This window comes from Diceros bicornis, chromosome 4 (assembly GCF_020826845.1).
Source record: "Diceros bicornis minor isolate mBicDic1 chromosome 4, mDicBic1.mat.cur, whole genome shotgun sequence".
NCBI lineage: Eukaryota > Metazoa > Chordata > Mammalia > Perissodactyla > Rhinocerotidae > Diceros > Diceros bicornis.
The window spans coordinates 83640385-83662056 of NC_080743.1; the positions used below are offsets into that span (position 1 = coordinate 83640385).

At 39.9% G+C, this 21672-nt stretch overlaps 1 protein-coding gene across 2 annotated transcripts in view; it reads right to left on the reverse strand.

The window, feature by feature from the left end:
• The window catches only part of RGL1 (ral guanine nucleotide dissociation stimulator like 1), a 119773-nt gene that overhangs the window by 57774 nt on the left and 40327 nt on the right, over window positions 1-21672 (reverse strand). For both annotated transcript variants that reach the window (XM_058539892.1, XM_058539893.1), the window contains exon 4: window positions 1431-1508. In XM_058539892.1, coding sequence (XP_058395875.1) covers window positions 1431-1508 — 78 coding nt within the window. The remainder of the gene's footprint in view (window positions 1-1430; window positions 1509-21672) is intronic.

The window sequence follows — 21672 nt, forward strand, 5'->3', positions numbered from 1 at the left end:
CGCTTCCCAGACTCCTCTCGCTTGATGTATGGGCAGCATCAGACATAGTTGGTTACTTCCCCCCTAAAATCCCTTCTTCACTTGTCTTCTGGAAACAACTTTTTTCTTCTCCTTCTCCCCAGCTGCTCTGTTCCAATCTCCTCTGCTGAGCCCTCTACTTTCCTAACTCTAACATTGGAGGGAACCAAGCCTCAGTCTTTGGACCTTTCTCTTCTCTATCTACTCTTCATCCCCAGGAGGTCACATCCAGTCCCATAGCTTTAAATACCATGTATAAACTAAGGATGCCCAAATTTATACCTCCAGTCCAGAGTTCTCCCTGAATTCTAGACTCATCCAATTACCTCAAAATTAACAAGTCTAAGATGAAACTGACACAGGCTCCCCACCAAACCTGCTGCTCCCCACCAGTCTTTCTTATCTCATAAAGCCGAGGTTCCAGTCTATCAGTTGCTCACCCCACAACCCTTGGAGCATCCTTGCCTCCTCTTTTTCTCTCATATGCTCCACCCACTCGATCAGTACATCACGTCAGCAACACCTTCAAGATCTCTGCAGAAGCTGTTACTACTACAAGTTACTACTACTTGTTACTACTACCACTATTCTACCGTTACTACTCAAGTCCATGCTACTGTCATCCCTTGCTAGGGTCCTAACCGGGCTCTTTGCTGCCACTCTTGCCCCCATCCTCAATGTCATGGTCTATTTTCCACGGAGAGGCAGAACAAGACTTTTAAAATATTAACTCAGGCCATACCACTGTTCTCCTCAAAACCTTCTAAGTGCTTCTTATTTTCCTCAGAATAAAATTCAACGTCCTTCCCAAGGCCTTTGAGTCCCCCATGTGATCTCGGGCCCCCACCATCTCACAGATCTCATCCCCTAGCACTTGCCACTTCATTCTCTCTGCTCCAGCCTCATTCACCTCCTTACTATTTCTTGAACACTGTTCCTGCCTTAGAGCGTTTTCCACATTCTCCCTGTCTGGACAAGTCACAAGGTCCAGCCTGCATCACATTTAGGTCTTTGCTCCAATGTCACCAGATCAGAAAGCACATTTCCAGCACCCCATGTGAATCAAACTCCCCACTGGGATCTAGCCCCCTTGTCCTACTTCATTCTTTTTTATGTGGATTCTTTGTCTCTTTCTGCTAAAATATAAACGTCATAAGAGCTGGGACTTATTTATTCTGTTCATAGATGTTCTCCTTAGCACAGGGCCTGGCAAACAGTAGGTGCTCAACACATTTTTACTGGATGAATAAATGAATATCGTTAGATAGTCAAAAAATAATTCTATGATTTTATGTATTACGGAAAAAACCATGGCAACATTCCAAAGGAATAAAAAAACTTTACTAAATTACATTCTTTTAAGGTAATAAGTCTTGACTGAGAGCTTGTAATGCCGAGAAAGGCATACTCACTTTCTGATCACCGTCTTAGACTCAGATGAACTTTGGCGTCCATCTTCTTCACAGTTTGGGCTTGTCAGGTTTCCATACCTTTATGGATAAAAACAAACAAACAAAAAACCCAGTCAAGGGTGTTGGAAAGCAACTCCATTCCATTTCAACCAGGAGATAACAGTTATGCTTTTCAGGCATAATCAAGGAAAGAAATATTTATGAAATAGCATCAAAAAATGACACTGAATTGTTGATATTTACTTAATGGGTATATGTATATTGTAAACAGAATAGTGATTTAGCAATGAAGCACACTACTTAAAACTTTTTCTTAATATTTAACATTTCTTTGAATTTTTTTAGATGAAATTAGGCTTTTCCTCTTAGTAGGAGAAGCAGGTATTGCACGATGCAAAGGCGGTAGATTCCTCACGAACTCTTGAGCACAAAACCCTAATCTCTCGCTCCTCGGCTGTATCTACTGAAGAAAGATGTGGCTCTGCTTGCACAGCTTTCACACCTGTATCAAACGTGAGCACAAAATGACGACTCCAGACTATGCTTATGAGCCTGGTCTCCTTGAGGATAAGTCCTATTGGAAGAAGGGTTATGGAAGTAATTCTGGACCCTCAAGTAATGGCTGAGATAGGAGCCAAGGACTGAAAAACAGAATTCTTGTGTCTCAGCAACCAAGAGAGCAGTTGTGGGTAGACTGAGGCCAGGCTGATCTAGAGTTCCCCAGCAACGAGGGAAGGGAGACACATAGGTGCTTAAATCTTAAAGTTTGTCTCATTACAAACTCAAAATTTGCTAAATAATTGATCAACCCCTAATTACATTGTTAGCTGTTCTTTAAACTCCATATGTAAGCAAGCCTATTTTATACAAATGTATCATGTTTTGTTTGGTTCAGAATGTACATTTAGTAAATCCACTTTAAATTCTAAAGGAGAAATCTTTATATTAACTTCTAATGTCTAGACTACTTCTCTCTTTCCATCCATGAAGAGCCTAGAGCCCTGGAGTTTCACAAGCTGGTAGTCTGTTCCAAAGTTTTGATAACAGAAATTCTATAAATGGTGGCTTTACATTTTTAAACAGCACACTTTGTCTTCTACTAATGGGATTAAAGGTCCCAGTACCCTTATGGTTCCTTGTTCCTAGGATTTACAAATTCTTTTAAAAATAAAAGCCCACCATCTGCTTTGACCGAATGCCAGTCCATCTGGTCTCCCTATCATCCTATCCCGGGAGGTTCCAGTTTGTGCCCTTAGGCAGTAGCCCCCTCCCATCCACCTGCTCCTTTCTTGAGCTCATCAGCCTTATGGACTTCTTGGCCTCCCGAAGATATTTTCCACTGGTCTCCACCCTCCCTATTCCTCTTCATTTTGTTCTGCACCTGCTATTTAGAGGGCTTCCAGGGCCACTCTTTGCTGTTCCTGAGATAAGAACTCATTCAGATTAAGATTTACTCAACTCCATGTGAGCAAGGCAGGGATGGGAAATGAGATTCTTAGTAAATAAACAGAGTGGGATTTTTTGGCTCTCTCCTTGGCCACCATCATAGCAAGTCATGTCCTCATGTTCTCTCACAACAGGCGTGTGGTTTATTTAAGTAGGAAAGATCAGGGAGGGTGCAGTGAAGAGTGGGGCTCTGGGAGAGCCACTGTACCTTCCACCCATCTGACTAGAGCGATCCATAAACACTTCTCCTGTCAGCACTCAATGACTAAATGTGGGACTCAGTCTTCGTTTTTGTCATATTCTGTGTAAGTTCATTACTTTTCTCTCTGGTTATCCTGGAAATATTGCATCTTTTATCTTCCAACTAGAAGCTATGAGGGAGAGAAATAAGAAGGAGAAACCCTTATACGGAAAGATACACATTTTACAGCTCCTGATGTTTTACTTTTCAGAGATGTGTGTACTAAAATTTTCCTGATCTTCCTATTTCTGTCCTTACTTTAGCTTCTCACACTCTGCTGCTCTTTCTCTATATTTTCCCGACTCAGAGCCGAGATGCCGGTTGAGACGACACAAACACCTACCACGGTTCCTCTCCCAGAATGTGAAGCCACAGGTGCTGTCAGGTGGTGTCAAAAAGGACTAAACAATTTACACTGGCAAAGTTCTCTCTCATTAATTAACCTGGTAACGGGCCGGCCCCGTGGCTTAGCGGGTAAGTGCGTGCGCTCCGCTACTGGCAGCCCGGGTTCGGATCCCGGCCACGCACTGATGCACTGCTTGTCGGGCTATGCTGAGGCCGCGTCCCACATACAGCAACTAGAAGGATGTGCAACTATGACATACAACTATCTACTGGGGCTTTGGGGAAAATAAATAAATAAAAAAAAAAAAAAAAAAAAAAATTAACCTGGTACCATCTGCTCAGAACGTGTGCTCGGAAGACCACAGATATTTCTCCCCACCAGCAGAGTATCTACGGGTTCATAATCAGGACCAGAGCAACTGGCTGATAATAATCTGGAGGCCAGTGAAAACCATCAATAATAAGGCATGTGTGGCAGTGCACATGGTCCAGGTGCTCAGGCTCAAAGCTTGCAGTCATCCCTAACTCTTTTCCACCCAATCCACCAGGAAATCCTTTTGGATCTGCCTTTATAACATATCCTGAATCCAAACACTTCTCATCACTTCTACCCTGGCTCAAACTACTACCATCTTTGGCCTAGATCAACGCAACAGCCACCTAACTAGTCTCCTGGCTTCTGCCAGCAGCCACAGCAATCCTGTTCAATGTAAATCAAATCATCATGTCACTGCTTGGCTCAAAACCTCCCCTGGCTCCCATCGCACTCAAGAAAACGCCAAAGTCTTACCTGTCTCACAAGGCCCTAAATGACCTGCCCCTGATCTCTGACCACATCTCCTATACTCACTCACTCTCCCTCAACCTCACTGGCCTCCTCGCTGCTCCACCCACAGGCCAGGCATCCTCCTGCCTCAGAATCTTTGTACTCACTGCTGCCTCTTCCCACACCTATGCCCATGGCGCACTCCCTCAGCTCCTGCAGGTCTTTGCTCAAAAGTCACTTTACCAGTGAGGCCTTCCCTGACCAGCCTATGTAAAACCAACTCTAAAACCATCCTCTATAGACTTTAACATCTTCTAATATACTGTGTAATTAATTTAGTTATTGTGTTAATTGTCCATTAGAATATAAACTCCATGAGAATAGGATTTTTGTCTCTTTGCCTCACTCTTTAAAACTTAACACAGTGTCAGGCACCCAACAGGCATGTTGATGGCTATTTGTTGGGAGCAAATAAGTGAGCTAGTGGGTTTCCCTAAGCAGACGTGAAAACGGACTTCTCAACTACTAGGTTCAGATTTCTCTCTGCGGAATGCACTGTCTCACTTTTTGCTTATACAAATGTCTTAACCTGTCTGTGCCTTCATTTCTAAACATCTAGGAGCACAAAAAAGCTTTAGGACAGCTGTGATCATTCCAAAAATCTAAAATTAAAATGCAAAAGAAATAAAGTTTTAAGATCTTAAAGCTGAGATCTTGAAGGTGTAAGCAGTACAAAAATGCAAAAGGCGTCAATACAGTTTTACAAAGGAGACCCTTAGAGGCGAGATAAAATTAAAGAGCCTGTAACCCTCTGTAACTTAATGGACTGGGAAGGGGGTGATTATTCGCCCCTGCATTTTTTTACTCATTAAGGAGAATTAACGCCTTACAGAAAAGAAACTAGACCAGCACTGGAATCAAGAACTCTTTAATGTGCAAGCTACGTCATTTGAGAGTTAGTTTTACAAGATTAAGAGTGCTTCTTTGATGTTTCCTGGACCTTCTCATAGCTTCCCATCAAAAACCAAAGTCAAGTTCAATTCATTTACTCCAGGGGAGTAAATAAAGAGCGTATGTGTGTGTGTTTAATTAATAGCAGTAGAACAGCTACAGGCAAACCTGTCAACAATGTCACCTCCAATTTCTTCAAAGCCTGTCTGGGATTTAAGATCAAAGCTCCAACCTCTTAAGAAGGCTTACCAATGAGAAACTGCCCTTCTTTAAATGGTAACTCATAAAACTTAAATTAAAATACAAATTGTCAGAATGACTTGACGTGGTTTTCTCTGTATCACAGGGCAAAAGAAAGATTTACAAATGTCTTCTAAAGTACAGCCTTAAGCAATTATTTACTGCAGCCTAAAAATTACTAGAAAAAGAAACAAAAAACCCAATATAATATTTAACATGTTGCTGATATTTAAACAGGAAACAGTTACTTCCAGAGGGGATGGACATATTGTCTGCGCCTACCTGGGCAGAAGAAATGTTTAATATGTGTTTGAAGAGAGGACCAGGGGTATTTGGTTCAAAGAAATCCTAAGATAAAGTTGCCTCCAAGGACAGTCTTTCTGGTGGGGGGGGCCTTGCTAACCTCTGCTCCCTAACAGAACAGTCTCAGCACCACCAGACCAGGATGGGGGTAACCCTGAAGAACTTTTCAAGCTCCACTTGGTTATGGTAGGTGATCCAATAATAATATCAGTTAATAATTATTGAGAGCTCACTAAATGCCAGGCACTGTGCTAAGTACGTTATATGGATTGTTTCATTTAATTCTCACAATAATCCTACACATTATTATTATTATTCCTATTTGACGGATGAGAAAACGCGTCCCAGAGAGCTTAAACGTGCCCTTGAAGACACAGCTACTAAGTGGCGCAGGGATGCAAACCTTGACAGTTAGTCTCTAGAGCCCAGCCTGTGCGTCACTACCCTATCACACAAACGATAGTTGTCCTATTTATTTTGTCTCCCTCCACCAGATTATAAATTCTTTGAGGTTAGAAACCTTGAGCTTTTCATTCATTCCCTCCGTCTTTCATTCTTTCACTCATTTAGTCCTCGTTCAATGAGCATTTATCAAGGCCTACGTTCAGCTACCATTCTCGGCACTGCGAATGCAGCAGTGAACAAACCAAAGCCCCCGTCTTCATGGAGTGTACATTGTAGTGGGGGGAGATAGGCAATAAACTAATAATCAGTCAATATATACTAAGTCAGAGAGTGAAAAGTGCAATGGAGAGAAATAAGGCAGGTAAAGGCGATCAGACATGATTGGAGGGTCTGAGGTGGCTACTTCATATGAGATACTGAAGGAAGACCCAAGGTGAATGTGACAAGGAAGTCAAGAAAGTGAGGCAGTGGGCTATACAGATCTCTAAGAGAAGCATCTTCGAAGCAGAGGGGAGAGCCAGTGCAAAGGCCTTGGAGCAGTGGCAGGATTGTGGGCTTGAGAAACATCAAGAAAGCCAGTGAGGAAGGAGCAGAAAAGAGTAAGTGAGGAAAGGGAAGGAGACGAGGCATGGAGGTGACAGGGACAGACATGAGGGGTGGAAGGCCGTGGTAAGGACTTCGGTTTTACTTTTTATCTTGCTTACTGTTCGAGGCCCTGAGCCTGGAACAGAGCCTGCTCTTAGCAGACACTCAACAAACACTTGCTAAATGAATTAACTAATACCCTCTACTACCATGAATAAAAGAAAGTCTAGGGAGGGAAGAGAAGGGAAGAAGCTACTTACGTGCTGGGGATGATGAAGAACAGAGAGGAGGAAGTCAAGGAAAGAGAGACCTCACATGAAGCTGTTGACTCAAGGACCTCTGGGAGTCTTTGCTTTCCTAATAAACTCCAGCCTATGAACATCTGAGGCATTTTTCTTTAACTGACCCACAAGAACACAGGTCAGGTATGAGAAAAATGTTCAGAAGCTGACCTTGATTCAGGAGAATGACACGGGTGAAATAGCCTGCAGATGTCTGGAACACCAAGTGAAGCCTTGATTAAGACTGTGGACTGTATCCCACATATCAGCAAGAGGGTTGTTTTTAATCACTCTGAATAATATCCTCCATGGCAGGCACTTCTCCACCCAAGTGTGACCTGAGAACTGAGTCAAAGCCACCAAGCCTACCTTGGAAAGGTCTTGTTGCCACCATGGAGCTGATTATTCAAGGAGAAGACAAAGGTCAAAGACAACAGGCAAAAACTCCTTGTTCTCTTGCAAGAAAGGAAGGGACCAGTGACTCTGAGCAGAGAACGTAGCAGTGTGCTTTCCACTCATAAGGTCTGGTTCTCTAGGAAAAGTTTTCCCATGTTTAGAAAAAGCTAGAAGACCCAGAAAGAGCTGCTGTGCTCCCCTTTAGGCCTTTGCTGTGAAGGGCTCTCCACCCTCCTTGCCCTTCCATTCTCCATGTTATCTCCATAGTAGTTCCTGATAGTTAAGGAAACATTAACAGCAAAAAGTACCTAGCATTTCTCCTCCACTTTACAGTTACAAAATGCTATAATATTTTCCTTGAGAATAATATGTACACCCCCAGCCCCAACCCACAACTGTCTGAAGAGGAGACCAAGAAAAGGACAAAGACCTTACAAGCAGTATTCATCCAGAGAAAGAAAACAAAAAGGTATCTCTTGCTATAACTTGTTTCTCATCCAAATTTAAAGGTATTTCTTAAGTACGATGGCTTTCACACCCTTGCTATAAAGTTTCTTCTATTTTCCATCCCAAGTCCTTGTCATCCATTTCTCTTCTCTGGCCCATTCTCTGCCACCAGAGCTTCGTGGCTCAAAAGCATCTCCTCCTTCCACTTCTAGTTCACTACAATTCTGAACAATCAACTACAAACACATCTTGTTAGCATACTGCAACAGCTATGGCTACAATGTGGGACAACAGAGGAACAGAGTTAGGACGGGGGTAGGGTGCACTCTGAGAACCACAGAGCCTGTTAGTAAGTTGAGATTTGTCTTAGGTTTAACATGGATTAATACATTATTAACAAATCAGTGCAAGCCTGTGGCTCAGTTTTCTCCAACCACAAGAAGTTGCTACGGCAGCGCTCTTCAAGAACCTTATGAAATGCGCTATGTGAAACCACACACTATGAATATGAGATTAGGATCATGGTATCCCACCAATTTTAGGACTTTTCTCTCCTGGGCTTAAAAAACTCAATATAGCATCAATTTATCTAAATTAGTGCTTACTGACAACTTTAGCAGAGACCAAAGGCAAAAGAATTATGTTTCCCAGGACTCAGGGCCTGATGTCATTCTCAAGGGCTAAGTTCACACATACACACAATAATATATTTAAAAACAAATGTCAAACAAAAGTGATAAGAAAAAAAAAATTAACTCAAAACCAGCCAGTCTCTTTTCCTTTTAAAGATTCAGAGAAACATCTTTTTAAAAACCATTAAATTTACTTTAATGAAATTAATGAACTTGCTTTTCAGAACCACACTTATTTGCCCCATCATAATATAAGCTAGGAGCAGTGCCCTCCTCTGACTCATAATGGCCACCTACGTGTCCTGCCACCCACAATAGGGAGCCTTTGCCTGGGGTGTCATAACCAGAGTCCCTGGATGAACTTAATGAAGTCTGCGAATCCCTAAATGGGATGCAAAATTTGATGATGTGTTTTTCTTCTAGAGAGAGGGTCCATAGTTTCTGGCAGATTCTTAAAGGGGTTTGTGATTATTCCCTCCCACCACCTGATGGAAAATGGTAAAAATCACTGCTTTAGATTATCAAAGCTGAATTTAAAACTTTCCATTTACCACTCAGAATATATGCACCTTGGTTTTTGGTTTTTTCAGTTTTGTTTTGTGGTCTTCAAACAAAAGGATATTTTTTAAGAACCTGCTGGGCAATTTGGTATTCTTTTCTAAAAAAAAAAAAAAAAGGATAACTGCATGTCCCGCCTCCCTTTGCCAAATGAAATAAAAAGAGCTACTTCATAGAAATATTTTTTTTAAATAATTTTATTTATTTATTTATTTTCCCCCAAAGCCCCAGTAGATAGTTGTATGTCATAGCTGCACATCCTTCTAGTTGCTGTATGTGGGACGCGGCCTCTGTGTGGCCGGACAAGCGGTGCGTCGGTGCGCACCCGGGATCCGAACCTGGGCCGCCAGCAGCGGAGCTCGTGCACTTAACCTCTAAGCCACAGGGCTGGCCCCACAGAAACATGTTTATCTCATTTCCAGAAAAGAAAGCTATCCTGGTTATGATCTGAGGCAAGTCTTCAACAGCATCCTTTTACTGTTACTTCAACAGAACCATCACAACCATCCCATAAAGCTAGGGTTCTGCAGTCACCACATATTCCCACAGAAGATTCCCACAGTGCTGCTGGGTGAGAGTCGGGTCCATTTGGCAAAAATAAGTAAAGATTTACCAAAGACAACCAACCCAGCAGGGAAGAAAACTTATTTCTATTTTCCATCATGTGATTATGGTTGGATGTAATTCTAAAGAAGTACCAAATTAAACTTTTCTGGTTAACCCAAAGCAATGGTGTAGTTACAGGGAGAAAAGATAAGAATGCTTGTCGTGTTGAGGCTAAGCCCTGTGCTTTGTTTCCGGCCATGCCTCCCAGAGCTGAGTGTGTGAGCCAGGGCTGAACAGGGCGTAATGTTCTGGACAGAACAAAGGTGAAGGCTAATGAACACCTGACCTTCAGCTTCCTTGAGCAGACTATGAGCACTACATTTTTGGAGTCAATTTCCCTGATAAGAATCCCTTGTTTCTTATCCAATTGTGAACAACTTCTCTAATAGATCAAAAATTTTATTGGGGCCAGCCCCGTGGCACAGTGGTTAAGTTCACATGCTCAGCTTCAGTGGCCCAGGATCCATGGGTTCAGATCCCAGGTGCAGACCTACACATGGCTCATCAAGCTATGCTGTGGTGGCGTCCCACATACAAAATAAAGACAGGCACAGATGTTAGCTCAGCAACAATCTTCCTCAAGGAAGATTGGCAACAGATGTTAGCTCAGGACCAATTTTCCTGACCAAAAACACACACACACAAAATTTTATTGATGTTATATTAGTTTTCTATTGCTGCGACAACAAATTACCACAAACTTAGTGGCTTAAACAACACAATTTACTGTTTCATAGCTGTGTAGATCAGCAGTCCAATACAAGTCTCACTAGGCTAAAATCAAGGTGTCAGGTGGACTGTGTTCCCTTCTAGAGGCTCTAGGAGATAATCTGTTTAGTTGCCTTTTTCTAGTTTCTAGAGACTGCCTACATTCCTTGGCTCATGGCTCCCTTCCTCCATCTTCAGACAGCAAACGCAGCATCCCTCTGATCCTGTTTCCATCTTCACATCCTTTTCTCTGATTCTCCCTTTTACCTCTACCTTTCACTTTTAAGGACCCTTGTGACTATATTGGGCCCACCTAGATAAGGTCATCTGACTAGCAACTTAATTCCATCTGCAACCTTAATTCTGCTTTACCAGTAACCTAACATATTCATAGGTTCTAGGGATTAAGACTGGACATCTTTTGTGGGCGGGCCATTATTCTGCCTGCCACAGATGGGTATGTAAATTATTATAAATGTTGTATCTTCTATAGTTTGTGAACTAAACTATTTTTCTCCACCTGATAAAGCATGAAGCAGCAAGAGCACGGGACCTCATAAAGGATGTACCCTACAGAAGCTTTCAATGCTCTTTTCAATGTTAGAAGCATTTTCATACCCAAAGATTCTCACAGCCCTTGTTATAATCCTTTTTTGTCTTCTACCAGCAAACACTTTCATCTTTGTTTTTTTTAAAGTTTTTGTTTATTGCAGTAACATTGGTTTATAGCATTGTATAAATTTCAGGTGTACATCATTATACTTCTATTTCTGCATAGATTACATCATGTTCACCACCCAAATACTAATTACAACCCATCACCACACACTTGTGCCGAATTATCCCTCTCGCTCTCCTCCCTCCACCCTTCCCCTCTGGTAACCACCAATCCAATCTCTGTCTCTATGTGTTTGTTTGTTGTTGTTATTATCTACTACTTAATGAGGGAAATCATATGGTATTTGACCTTCTCCCTCTGACTTTGCATAATATCCTGAGTGTCCATCCATGGTGTCACAAATGGCGGGATTTCATCGTTTCTTATGGCTTAATAGTCACAGGAAATAAGATCTAAGTCCAGTTTATCTTTCAACAATTTGCCTTTTTTTGTGTGTGTGTGAGGAAGACCGGCCCTGAGCTAACATCTACCAATCCTCCTCATTTTGCTGAGGAAGACTGGACCTGGGCTAACATCCATGCCCATCTTCCTCCACTTTATATGGGATGCCACCACAGCATGGCTCGACAAGCGGTGCGTCAGTATGTGCCCAGGATCCGAACCAGCGAACCCGGGGCCACCGCAGTGGAGCGCGCACACTTGACTGCTTGCGCCACCGGGCCGGCCCCTGCCCTTTTTTTTTTTTTAACCCTTAACATATATACCATCCAAGGATTTCCTTGCCCATGGGGTCAAACACTCAAACTTAGAGAAAATCTATTTAAAATCATCTGCTATAACAAAAATCTTAAAAAATAGCCTTCATTTTCTAAGAAATTCTCACTCTAGTCAGGATATCCAGTATGTCCGTATTTTAAACTAGAAAAGGAAACAAAGCAATATTAGGATTTCCTGAAAGCTTTCCCACTATATGAATGGGATGAGAATCCTGGAGCCAACTGACCAATAAATCTCAACTTTTTCATGCATGGTGGAACAAAAGACTCAATGGGTGAACCACTCTGTTTCCACTTGATTTTGTCAGTTGAGGAGGGGAGTTACTAAAATAGAGAGGACAGTATGGCATTATTTTGAAAAACTCTTCCGATAAGTGATAAAAATTAGACATCATAACCTTAGAAGAAACAAAAGTGTATGAAAAATCATATTATGATTTTAATAGTAACATTTAATATGTGTTACTGCTATAAGAGACCAGCACCTGGAGGTGACCTGTGGTCACCAGTGTAAGATGCTGTGAGGCCCTCTAAGTAGGTTAGATTCCAGTATCTGCTCCCTAGAGTGCTCTCTGCGCATAACCCCCACTCCTTGGACCTGGAGGGAAGAGGGAAGATATTAGAAACCTTACCTCCTACTAAAAGAGAAGGAAGTAAAGGGAGCTCAGAAGCACTGCACGCCAGCACAAACCTAGGAGTATTTGGCAAGTGCCTCGTCTAATTCCAGAACTAAATAAAAAAACTTTATTTTTAAGTGAGGTTTAACAAAAAGTAATTTGTAACATATTGTATGCATCACAAAAATGCTTACCCAGCTTCTCATGCTAAAGCTTTTGAGAGCTGAATGGATTTGTGTCATGAGCTTTTGAAAGGAGGTTTACTATGACCACCTCACAGCTCCCAGGAGAAAAAAGGTTTTTCTTAAAACTAGACATTCAGTCAAGAAAATGAAAAGATAAACCACAGACAGGGAGAAAATATTTGCAAAAGACATATCTGATAAAGAACTGTTATCCAAAATATACAAAAACTCAACACTATGAAAACGAACAACTCAATTAAAAAATGAGTAAAAGAGGACTTCCAGTTTTCAGTCCAGCATGTAAGGAGCTTAGAAGTCACCACTCCATCCTAACAAGTAAAAATCTGAACAACTGAAAAATCAACAACTCTTCTTGGATCCATCAGAGAAGTGAAGTCAAAGGGCAAACCGCTGCCCCCTAAATTGAAGAGACAGAGAGACAGAAACAGAGAATCACAACTTACCGGAGCAGAAATATCCATGGGAACCAGTGCCAGGATAGGAAAATCTGAACCGGGATGAATTGCTGGAGGCTCAGTGTGGACAAGTCTGAGAGACAAAAACTACAGGGGGACCCAGTCATAGACGGGCCTCCACACTTTTGTGAGTTTTACCTCCAGAAGCTTGACCAGGTTCTCACAGCAAATATGGGAGAAAAAACTCCTTGTGCTCCCAGCAAGGGGAGGGGAAAAGAAATCATTTTGAAATACAGCAGAGCACTCTGTTCTTAACAACACCTGCCCTCAGGACAAACTATTTTACCAGAGCCTAACCTGCTGGGGCTGTATCAGAGCCCAACCTACCTAGGGAAAGGAAAATACCCAACTCTAGCCTTCTCTAGCGTTCCACATAGGGGAAGGGAAATACCCAACTCTAGCCTTCTCTAGCTTTCCACATAGGAGAAAGGAAATACCCATTTCCAGGCCCCACTAGCCATCCTTTCCCTAAGGGAGGAAAAAACCACCAAATAAGAAGCACTGGTGATGTTCACAGTCCAGGGGTATAGGCTCACATAAGACTGAAACCTAATCATAGGACTACAGAGTGTTTCCCCTGCTCCCCCATCACATTACAACTACATTACTAAAGGCCAATTTCCCTTTATCTGGTTCATCATATCCACCTTTCACCAAAAAATTACAAGGCATGTTAAAGGGCAAAAAGCACATTTTGAAGAGACCAAACAAGCATCAGAACCAGAGTCAGATATAGCAGGAATGTTAGAATTATCAGACCAGGAGTTTTTAAAAACTATGATTAACACACTAAGGGATTTAATGAAAAAAGCAAACAACACACAAGAACAGATAGATAATATAAGCAGAGAGACAGAAATTCTAAGAATCAAAAATAAATGCTAGAGATCAAAAACACTGTAACAGACATGAAAAATGCCTTTTATGGGTTCATTAGTAGACTGGAAATGGCTGAAGAAAGAATCTCTGAGCTTGAGGATATGAAAATAGATACTTCCAAAACTGAAGAGCAGAAAAGAAAAAAAAAGACAAAAAACAAAATCCAGAACAGAATACAAGCACTATGTGGGACAACTACAAAAGGTATAACATATGTGTAATGGGAATACCAGAAGAAGACAGAGAGAAAGGAATAGAAGCACTATTTGAAGAAATAATGACTGAGAATTTCCCCCAAATTAATGTCAGACACAAAACCAGGAAGCTCAGAGAACACCAAGCAGGACAAATATCAAAAACACCACACCCAGGCATATCACATTCAAACTTCAGAAAATCAAAGATAAAGAAAAAATCTTGAAAGAAGCCAGAGCAAAGAAACACCTTACCTATAAAGGAGCAAAGATAGGAATTATATCTGACTTCTTCTCAGAAACTATGTAAGCAAGGAGACAGTGAAGTGAAATATTTAAAGTGTTAAGAGAAAAAAAACAGCAACCCACTGTTCTGTGCTCTGCAAAATTATCCTTCAAAAGTGAAGAAGAAATAAAGACTTTCAGACAAACAAAAATTGAGAGAATTTGTTGCCAGTAGACCTGCCTTGCAAGAAATGTTAAAAGAAGTTCTTCAGAGAGAATAAAAACGATATGTCAGAAACTCATATCTACATAAAACTCATATAAAGTAGAAATAGACAATCTGAATAGGTCTGTATTTAATAAAGGAATTGAATTGGTAATCAATAACCTTCCAAAACAGAAAGCACCAAGTCTAGATGGGTTCATTGGTGAATTTTACCAAACATTTAAGAAAGAAGTTATACCAATTCTCTACAATCTCTTCCAGAAGATAGGATTAGAGGGACTACTTCCTAGTCTATTCTATGAGGCCAGCATTACCCTAATACCAAAACCAGACAAATACATTATGAGAAAAGAAAACTCCAGACCAATATCTCTCATGAACCTAGATACAAAAATTCATCAAAAAAATTAGCAGATCAAATCCAAGAATGTAAAAAAAGAATTATACACCATGACCAAGTGGGATTTATTCCAAGTATGCGAAGCGGGTTGAACATTTGAAAATCAATTAATATAATCCACCACATCAACCAGCTAAAGAAGAAAAATCACATGATTGTGTCAACAGATGCAGAAAAAGCATATGACAAAATCCAATATCCATTCATAATAAAACTCTAAGCAGACTAGGAACAGGGAGAAATTTCCTCAACTTGATAACATCTACAAAAATCTACAGTTAATATACTTAACAGGGAGAACCTAAAAGCTTTCCCACTAAGATCAGGAACAAGGCAAAGATGTCCCCTCTCACTACTGTTTTTAAACATCATATTGGAAGTCTTAGCTAATACAAAAAGACAAGAAAAGGAAATAAAAGGTATATAGACTGGGAAGGAAGAAATAAAACTGTTTTTGTTTGCAGATGACATGACTGTCTATGTAGAAAATCTGAAAGAATCAACCAAAAACTCCTGGACTAATAGCTGACTACAGCAAGATCGCAGAATACAAGGTTAACATATGAAAGTCAATCGCTTTCCTATATACCAGCAATAAACAAGTGGAATTTGAAATTAAAAACACATTACTCTTTACATTAACACTGCCTCAAAAAAAACTTAGGTATAAATCTAAAAAAAATGTACAAGGTCTATATGAGGAAAACTATAAAACTATGATGAAAGATATCAAAGAACTAAATAAAGGGAGAGATAGTCCATGTTCATGGATAAGAAGACTCAATATTGTCAAGACATCAGTTCTTCTCAACTAGATCTATAAATTCAATGCAATCCCAACAAGTTATTTTGTGGATATTGACAAGCTGATTCTAAAGTTTATATGGAGAGGCAAAAGACCCAGAATAGCCAACTCAATATCAAAGGAGAACAAAGTCAAAGACTGATGCTACCTGACGTCAAGACTTACTATAAAGCTATAGTAATCAAGACCATATGGTATCGGTGAAAACACAGACAACCAGATCATTGGAACAAAATAGAGAGTCCAGAAATAGAACCACATAAATATAGTCAACTTATCTTTGAGAAAGGAGCTAAAGCAATACAATGGAGTGAAGAAGTCTTTTCAACAAATGATGGGTGATGCAACAACTGAACATCCACATGCAAAAAAAACGAATCTAGACACAGACCTTACACCTTTCACCAAAATTAACTCAAAATGGATCATAGACCTAAATGTAAAACATAAAACTATAAAACTTCTAGAAGATAACATAGGAGAAAACCTAGATGACACTGGGTATGACAACGACCTTTTAGGTACAACACTAAAGGCACTAATCATGAAAGAAAAAACTGATAAGCTGAATTTCATTAAAATTAAAAACTTCTGCTCTGCAAAAGACAATGTCAAGAGAATGAGAAGACAAGCCACAGACTGGGAAAAAATATTTGCAAAAGACAAATCTGATAAAGGACTGCTATCCAACATGTGCAAAGAACACTTAAAACTCAACAATAAGAAAACAAACACACACAATTAAAAAATGGGAAAAACACCTGAACAGACACCTCATCAAAGAAGATACTCAGATGACAAGTAAGCATATGAAAAGATGTTCAATATCATACGTCACTGGGGAACTGCAAATTAAAAATACAATGCGATACCACTGCACACCTATTAGACTAGCCAAAATCCAAAACACTGACGATACCAAATGCTGGCGAGGATGTGGAGCAACAGGAACTTTTGTTCACTGCTAGTGGGAGTGCAAAATGGTACAGCCATTTGGAAGACAGTTTAGCAGTTTCTTACAAAACTAAATATACTCTTCCCATATGATCCAGCATTCTTGCTCCTTGGTATTTACCCGAAGGAGCTGAAAACTTATGTCCACATAAAAACCTGCACACGGATGTTTATAGCATCTTTACTCATAACTGCCAAAACTTGGAAGGAATCAAGATGTCCTTCAGTAGGCGAATGTATAAATAAACTGTGGTACATTCAGATAATGGAATGTTATGCAGCACTAAAAAGAAATGAGCTATCAAGCCATGAAAAGACATGCAGGAGCCTTAATTGCATTACCAAGTGAAAGAAGCCCCAATCTGAAAAGCCTACCTACTGTACGATTCCAACTATATGGCATTCTGGAAAAGGCAAAACCACGGAGACAGTAAAAAGATCAGGGGTTGCCAGGGACTGGGGTAGGGGTAGGGAGAGATGAATAGGCAGAGCACAGAGGATTTTTAGGGCAGTGAAATTATTCTGCATGATACTATAATGATGAACATATGTCATTATACATTTGTCCAAACCCACAGAATGTACAACACCAAGAGTGAACTCCAACGTAAACTATGGACTTTGGGTGATTATGATGTGTCAATGATTGTAACAAATGTATCTCTCTGGTGGGGGATTTTGATAGTGAGGGCATGTGTGGGGGAGGCAGGTATATGGGAACTTGCTGTACTTTCCACCCAATTTTGCTGTGAATCTAAAACTTCCCTAAAAAATGAAGTCTACTTTTTTAAGAAAAGTACACATTGAGCCTTCACTGCCTTGACAGTAATGCTACAAGTCTATAGATTTATTTCTCTCTCCCACTAAATGTAGGCAGAGGCTGGGTAATGTTCACTGTTGTACCTTCCAATGTAAGTGCTCATAATAGGCATGAATAATAATAACCATTATTTAGTTGTTAGACAAATAGTTCCTAAGCACCTACTGCCAGATACCATTCTTCTCTGAGGGTACAGCAATGAACAAGATAGACACAGTCTCTGAGTAGGGAAGATGGTCAGGAAATAAGCAAGATAAATAAGAAGCGTAAACTCAAGTAGTGATAAGTGCCACGAAGAAAGAAAACTAATGGTAATTTCTTAAGCACTTAATATTTGCCAACCACTATATTAGGAACTTTATATTATCAATCTTAAACCTCATATATCAATTAACCTCACAACCTACAAATCAGGGTTATTTTTCATTTTCATTTTATAGATAAGGAAACCGAAGCTAGGAAACTGAACTTGCCCAATGTTGCAGAGCAGGTAAGAGGGGCAAAACTGGAAACAAACTTGTTTCCTGACTCCCAAGGCTACGCTCTTAACCATTACATTCTATGCCTCATGCATGAATCTCATGACTAAAAGAAAGACAGGAAAACTGCTTGTCCCATAAAGTATCCTAAAACTCTGAAAGGAAAGGGAAGCATGTCTGGCACTTATGACAAAGTCTATGGAAATACATAAAATGTTTTCAAGCTTTATATGTGATCGACTCTTCTCTATGCCGTGGAGGAATTCGCTTCACTGGCAAGGGCAGTGCCATTCTTGCTGGTTGCTGGTGCATCATCTTTTACATATGAAAGTGTTACTATTCCAGGTGTCATGAAGTATGGATTTATGATTACTATCCCTATAGTGGTAATATATTTGCATAAATCCCCCCAAGCTTTCTCATTTGCTATACCCCTGTCCTCCAAGAAGAGTACCCTTTGGGAAGCAGTGGATTCAGGTCAGGGGATTTGGCCTGAGCACATCAAACAAACAGAAGCACCCCATGCATACTGACCCAACAGTGACCTTCATGGCCCATCACCTATCTAACCATCTAAGATCACTGGCCAACATCCAGTTTTGTTTGGGTAATATCCTCCTCCAAAAACCTCTCTTATTGTCTCTGTCATAGAACCTAGCTCTTATCTCCCAAGGATTGTTAACAATTTTAATTATATACATTTATTTGTATGCTGATTTAATATTACTCTCCCACACTAGCCATTAAGCATGAAGAGGGCAGGAGTCATGTCCACTATTATATACACAGCACCTTGCACAGTACATGGTACATATTAAACATCTGGTAAATATTTTAATAGATAATGAATAGGAGCATTGATGTCCAAGTGAATTGCTCACAACTGTGTGATGGGAATATCCCTCAGGAAATGCAATTTCCAAGGAAAATCAACCGAGGTAGTAGAGAAGAGGATAGCTGAGGGAGAGTCCCAAGTCATCCCTTCCTTTAAAAATGACATTAACAAATCCTGGGAGGTGATATGGTACGCCTGGAAAGAGCTTCCAAGTCAGAAAGAGGTGGGTTTTAATTCCAGCTCTGTCACTTACTGACTGAATGTTTCTGAGCCTCACTTTTCTCATTTGTAAACATGGGGGTAATGTAATGATAAATGAATTAAATGAGATAAAGCCTGTGAAAATGCATGGATAACAAACGTGGGAAGAAGAAATAAGTTCAAAGACTCACTGAATTAGTCTCTTCTCTGTGACCTAAGCAAGCAAATTCAAGTCAGATTGGTCTTAAAGCATAAGGTTTATGGATGGCTTCAATCTTTATCTTCTCCAAAAGTCCTCCAACTGGGAGAATTCACATTTCTTGAAATCAAGGGATAATTTGGATTATTGGTCAGTCCTTTCCAAACTGTGACCTGAGTCCCACTAGTGGCTTAGCAAAAGTTTCTGGAGACGTCGTTCACCCCTATTCTGCTTGTCCTCGGTATTCTGCTTACTTTTGATACCAGATATGCAGATCAGAGAAAGAGAGAATGATCAAGAAATAGCCCAAAAGTAGCTCATGTGTCAGCTTTCTGAAGAAAAATCTAGATATTTGTATAAACATTTCATGGTTCTCAGTGAGGATCACTGCTGAGGTAGGTTTCTCCCTACATTTGAGGTTGGGTATTTTCATTTGTACCTAACTCCCTTACTTTTTTTAATGGTATGGTGGGAAGAATATATTTTTAAGTGGAACGTACGTTTGAAGTTAGAGAAAAGAAAATCTCAAAGCCCCAACATAAACAGCTAAGCCACAATTCAAACACTTTCCCCTGTTTAAAAGGAAGCCAATGAGCCCTAGAATTAACTCTGAGCCATGGGCAGAAGCACAGAAAACAGAATTCCTTCTGAATTTCTGATTGCCCAAGTAAGGGATAAAGCAAACACATGGAATTAGCCATACATGACTTCAAACCATTGTCTACTGGTCAATCATGAAGGCTCATATTAGCAGAATGAAAAAACTATAAAAAGTTTTTTTAAAAATCACAGAAAGCAAACAGTTCCATATGAGAAAAGCCACATAATTGGAAGTCTTAAGGAAAATCAAAGCTTGACTTCGAATAAACTTTTCTCTGGTGGGAAATAAATACTACAGCATCTGCCTTCAATCCATTCTTGACTGGTTAGGATTAGCACATCCTACAATAACTTATCAGTGTCAATTTCACAAAGGATAAACAATCTACTATTAAGAAACTAAGATAAATCATTAAAAAAAAAAATCACATCAGAGACCCAAAAACAAGTCTACCACAATCTACTAATAAGAAAATAACACATCAAACTTATCTTCAGAAAAGGTAAATTCGTGCAACTTAACCGCTTATCTCCCAATTATGGACATTAAAACCCCCAATAACCAATTTAAGAACCCAGTGTTTCACAGAATCTGCATTTTGGTTAAAACCAAACAAAGATTAACATCTGTCCACAAGATCTAAGTGTGAGTAGGAAATGGAGTGGGGAAAAAGTAGTCATGTTGAAGTTTCTACATATATGGACAAATCCAAATTTCTGCAGAGGAAGCAAAAATGGGATCTATTTCTCTGAACTTCTGCAGAACATGTTAGAGTTTCATTTTTACACCGTCTTAAGTGGTTGTCTACTTGTTTGATGAATGGAAGCCTTATCTTTTACAGTAAAATATTAAGTTCTCAGGAGTAGATCCAGGTTTTGTGGGGCTAGCATACATAATTTGAAGGGTCCGCTCTAAGAAAAACATACAAAATTACGAACATAAATTATGTAGAGGGTATTGCAAGTGAGGGGCCCTGGAGGTTAAGTACCAGCAGCTTCACAGTAAATTCACCACAAGGGTGAGAACCAACCAAGTCTTATATTTCTGTTTCATCCATATGGTGCCTTGCAGAGCACTGGGTATTTTCTAGGCATTCAGTACTTGTTGATCCCATTCATTTCAGAAGCAAGCACAGGATATGACTATGAGATTAAATTCAAGGCCAAGTCTTGGCCCATCCAAATGGTTCAGGACAAATCTTAACTCTTCGTTCAGTTATACCTTAAATGATAGTTTGCATTAAATGTAATTTGAATTCACATTGATTCTGTTATTTAATAATTGTCATCTAGTTAATATTTTAAAAATCTGACAAAGACTTTAAAAAAATCATCAAATAAAAGTTGGATGTATATGAGTCATAGACTAAACACTCCAGTTCCTGTGTGTATGCCCACTATTTATGGCTGCAATTCTTGTGCACTCCTTTACTGACTATGGACATCTGTGGCCTATTATCAGTGGAGCTACCCCATAAGTAGAAGAGGTTACCAATTCCAAAGAAAACTTGTTGGAGTTTTTGATGTGTTGACCTATTTCCTCATATTGTCTGCCAACAGTTAGCATACTGCATCCTTTTTATAAATACAAAATAGCTAAGAGAAAATTCATATAATTCTTCCTGTTCTATTTATAGGTGTGAGATGTTAAACAAGCAAACAAATCATGAAAGAAATGACTCACTAATCCCACAGGTTTACACTCCAGGCTTAATACTTTAAGTACTACTGTGCAAAAAACTACAGAACTTTCTATCTATGTTCAAGTCCAGAGTTATAACCAGATCAATGTATGATAAAGAACAGACATTTTCTGAATGTTCCTGAATATGAACATATTAA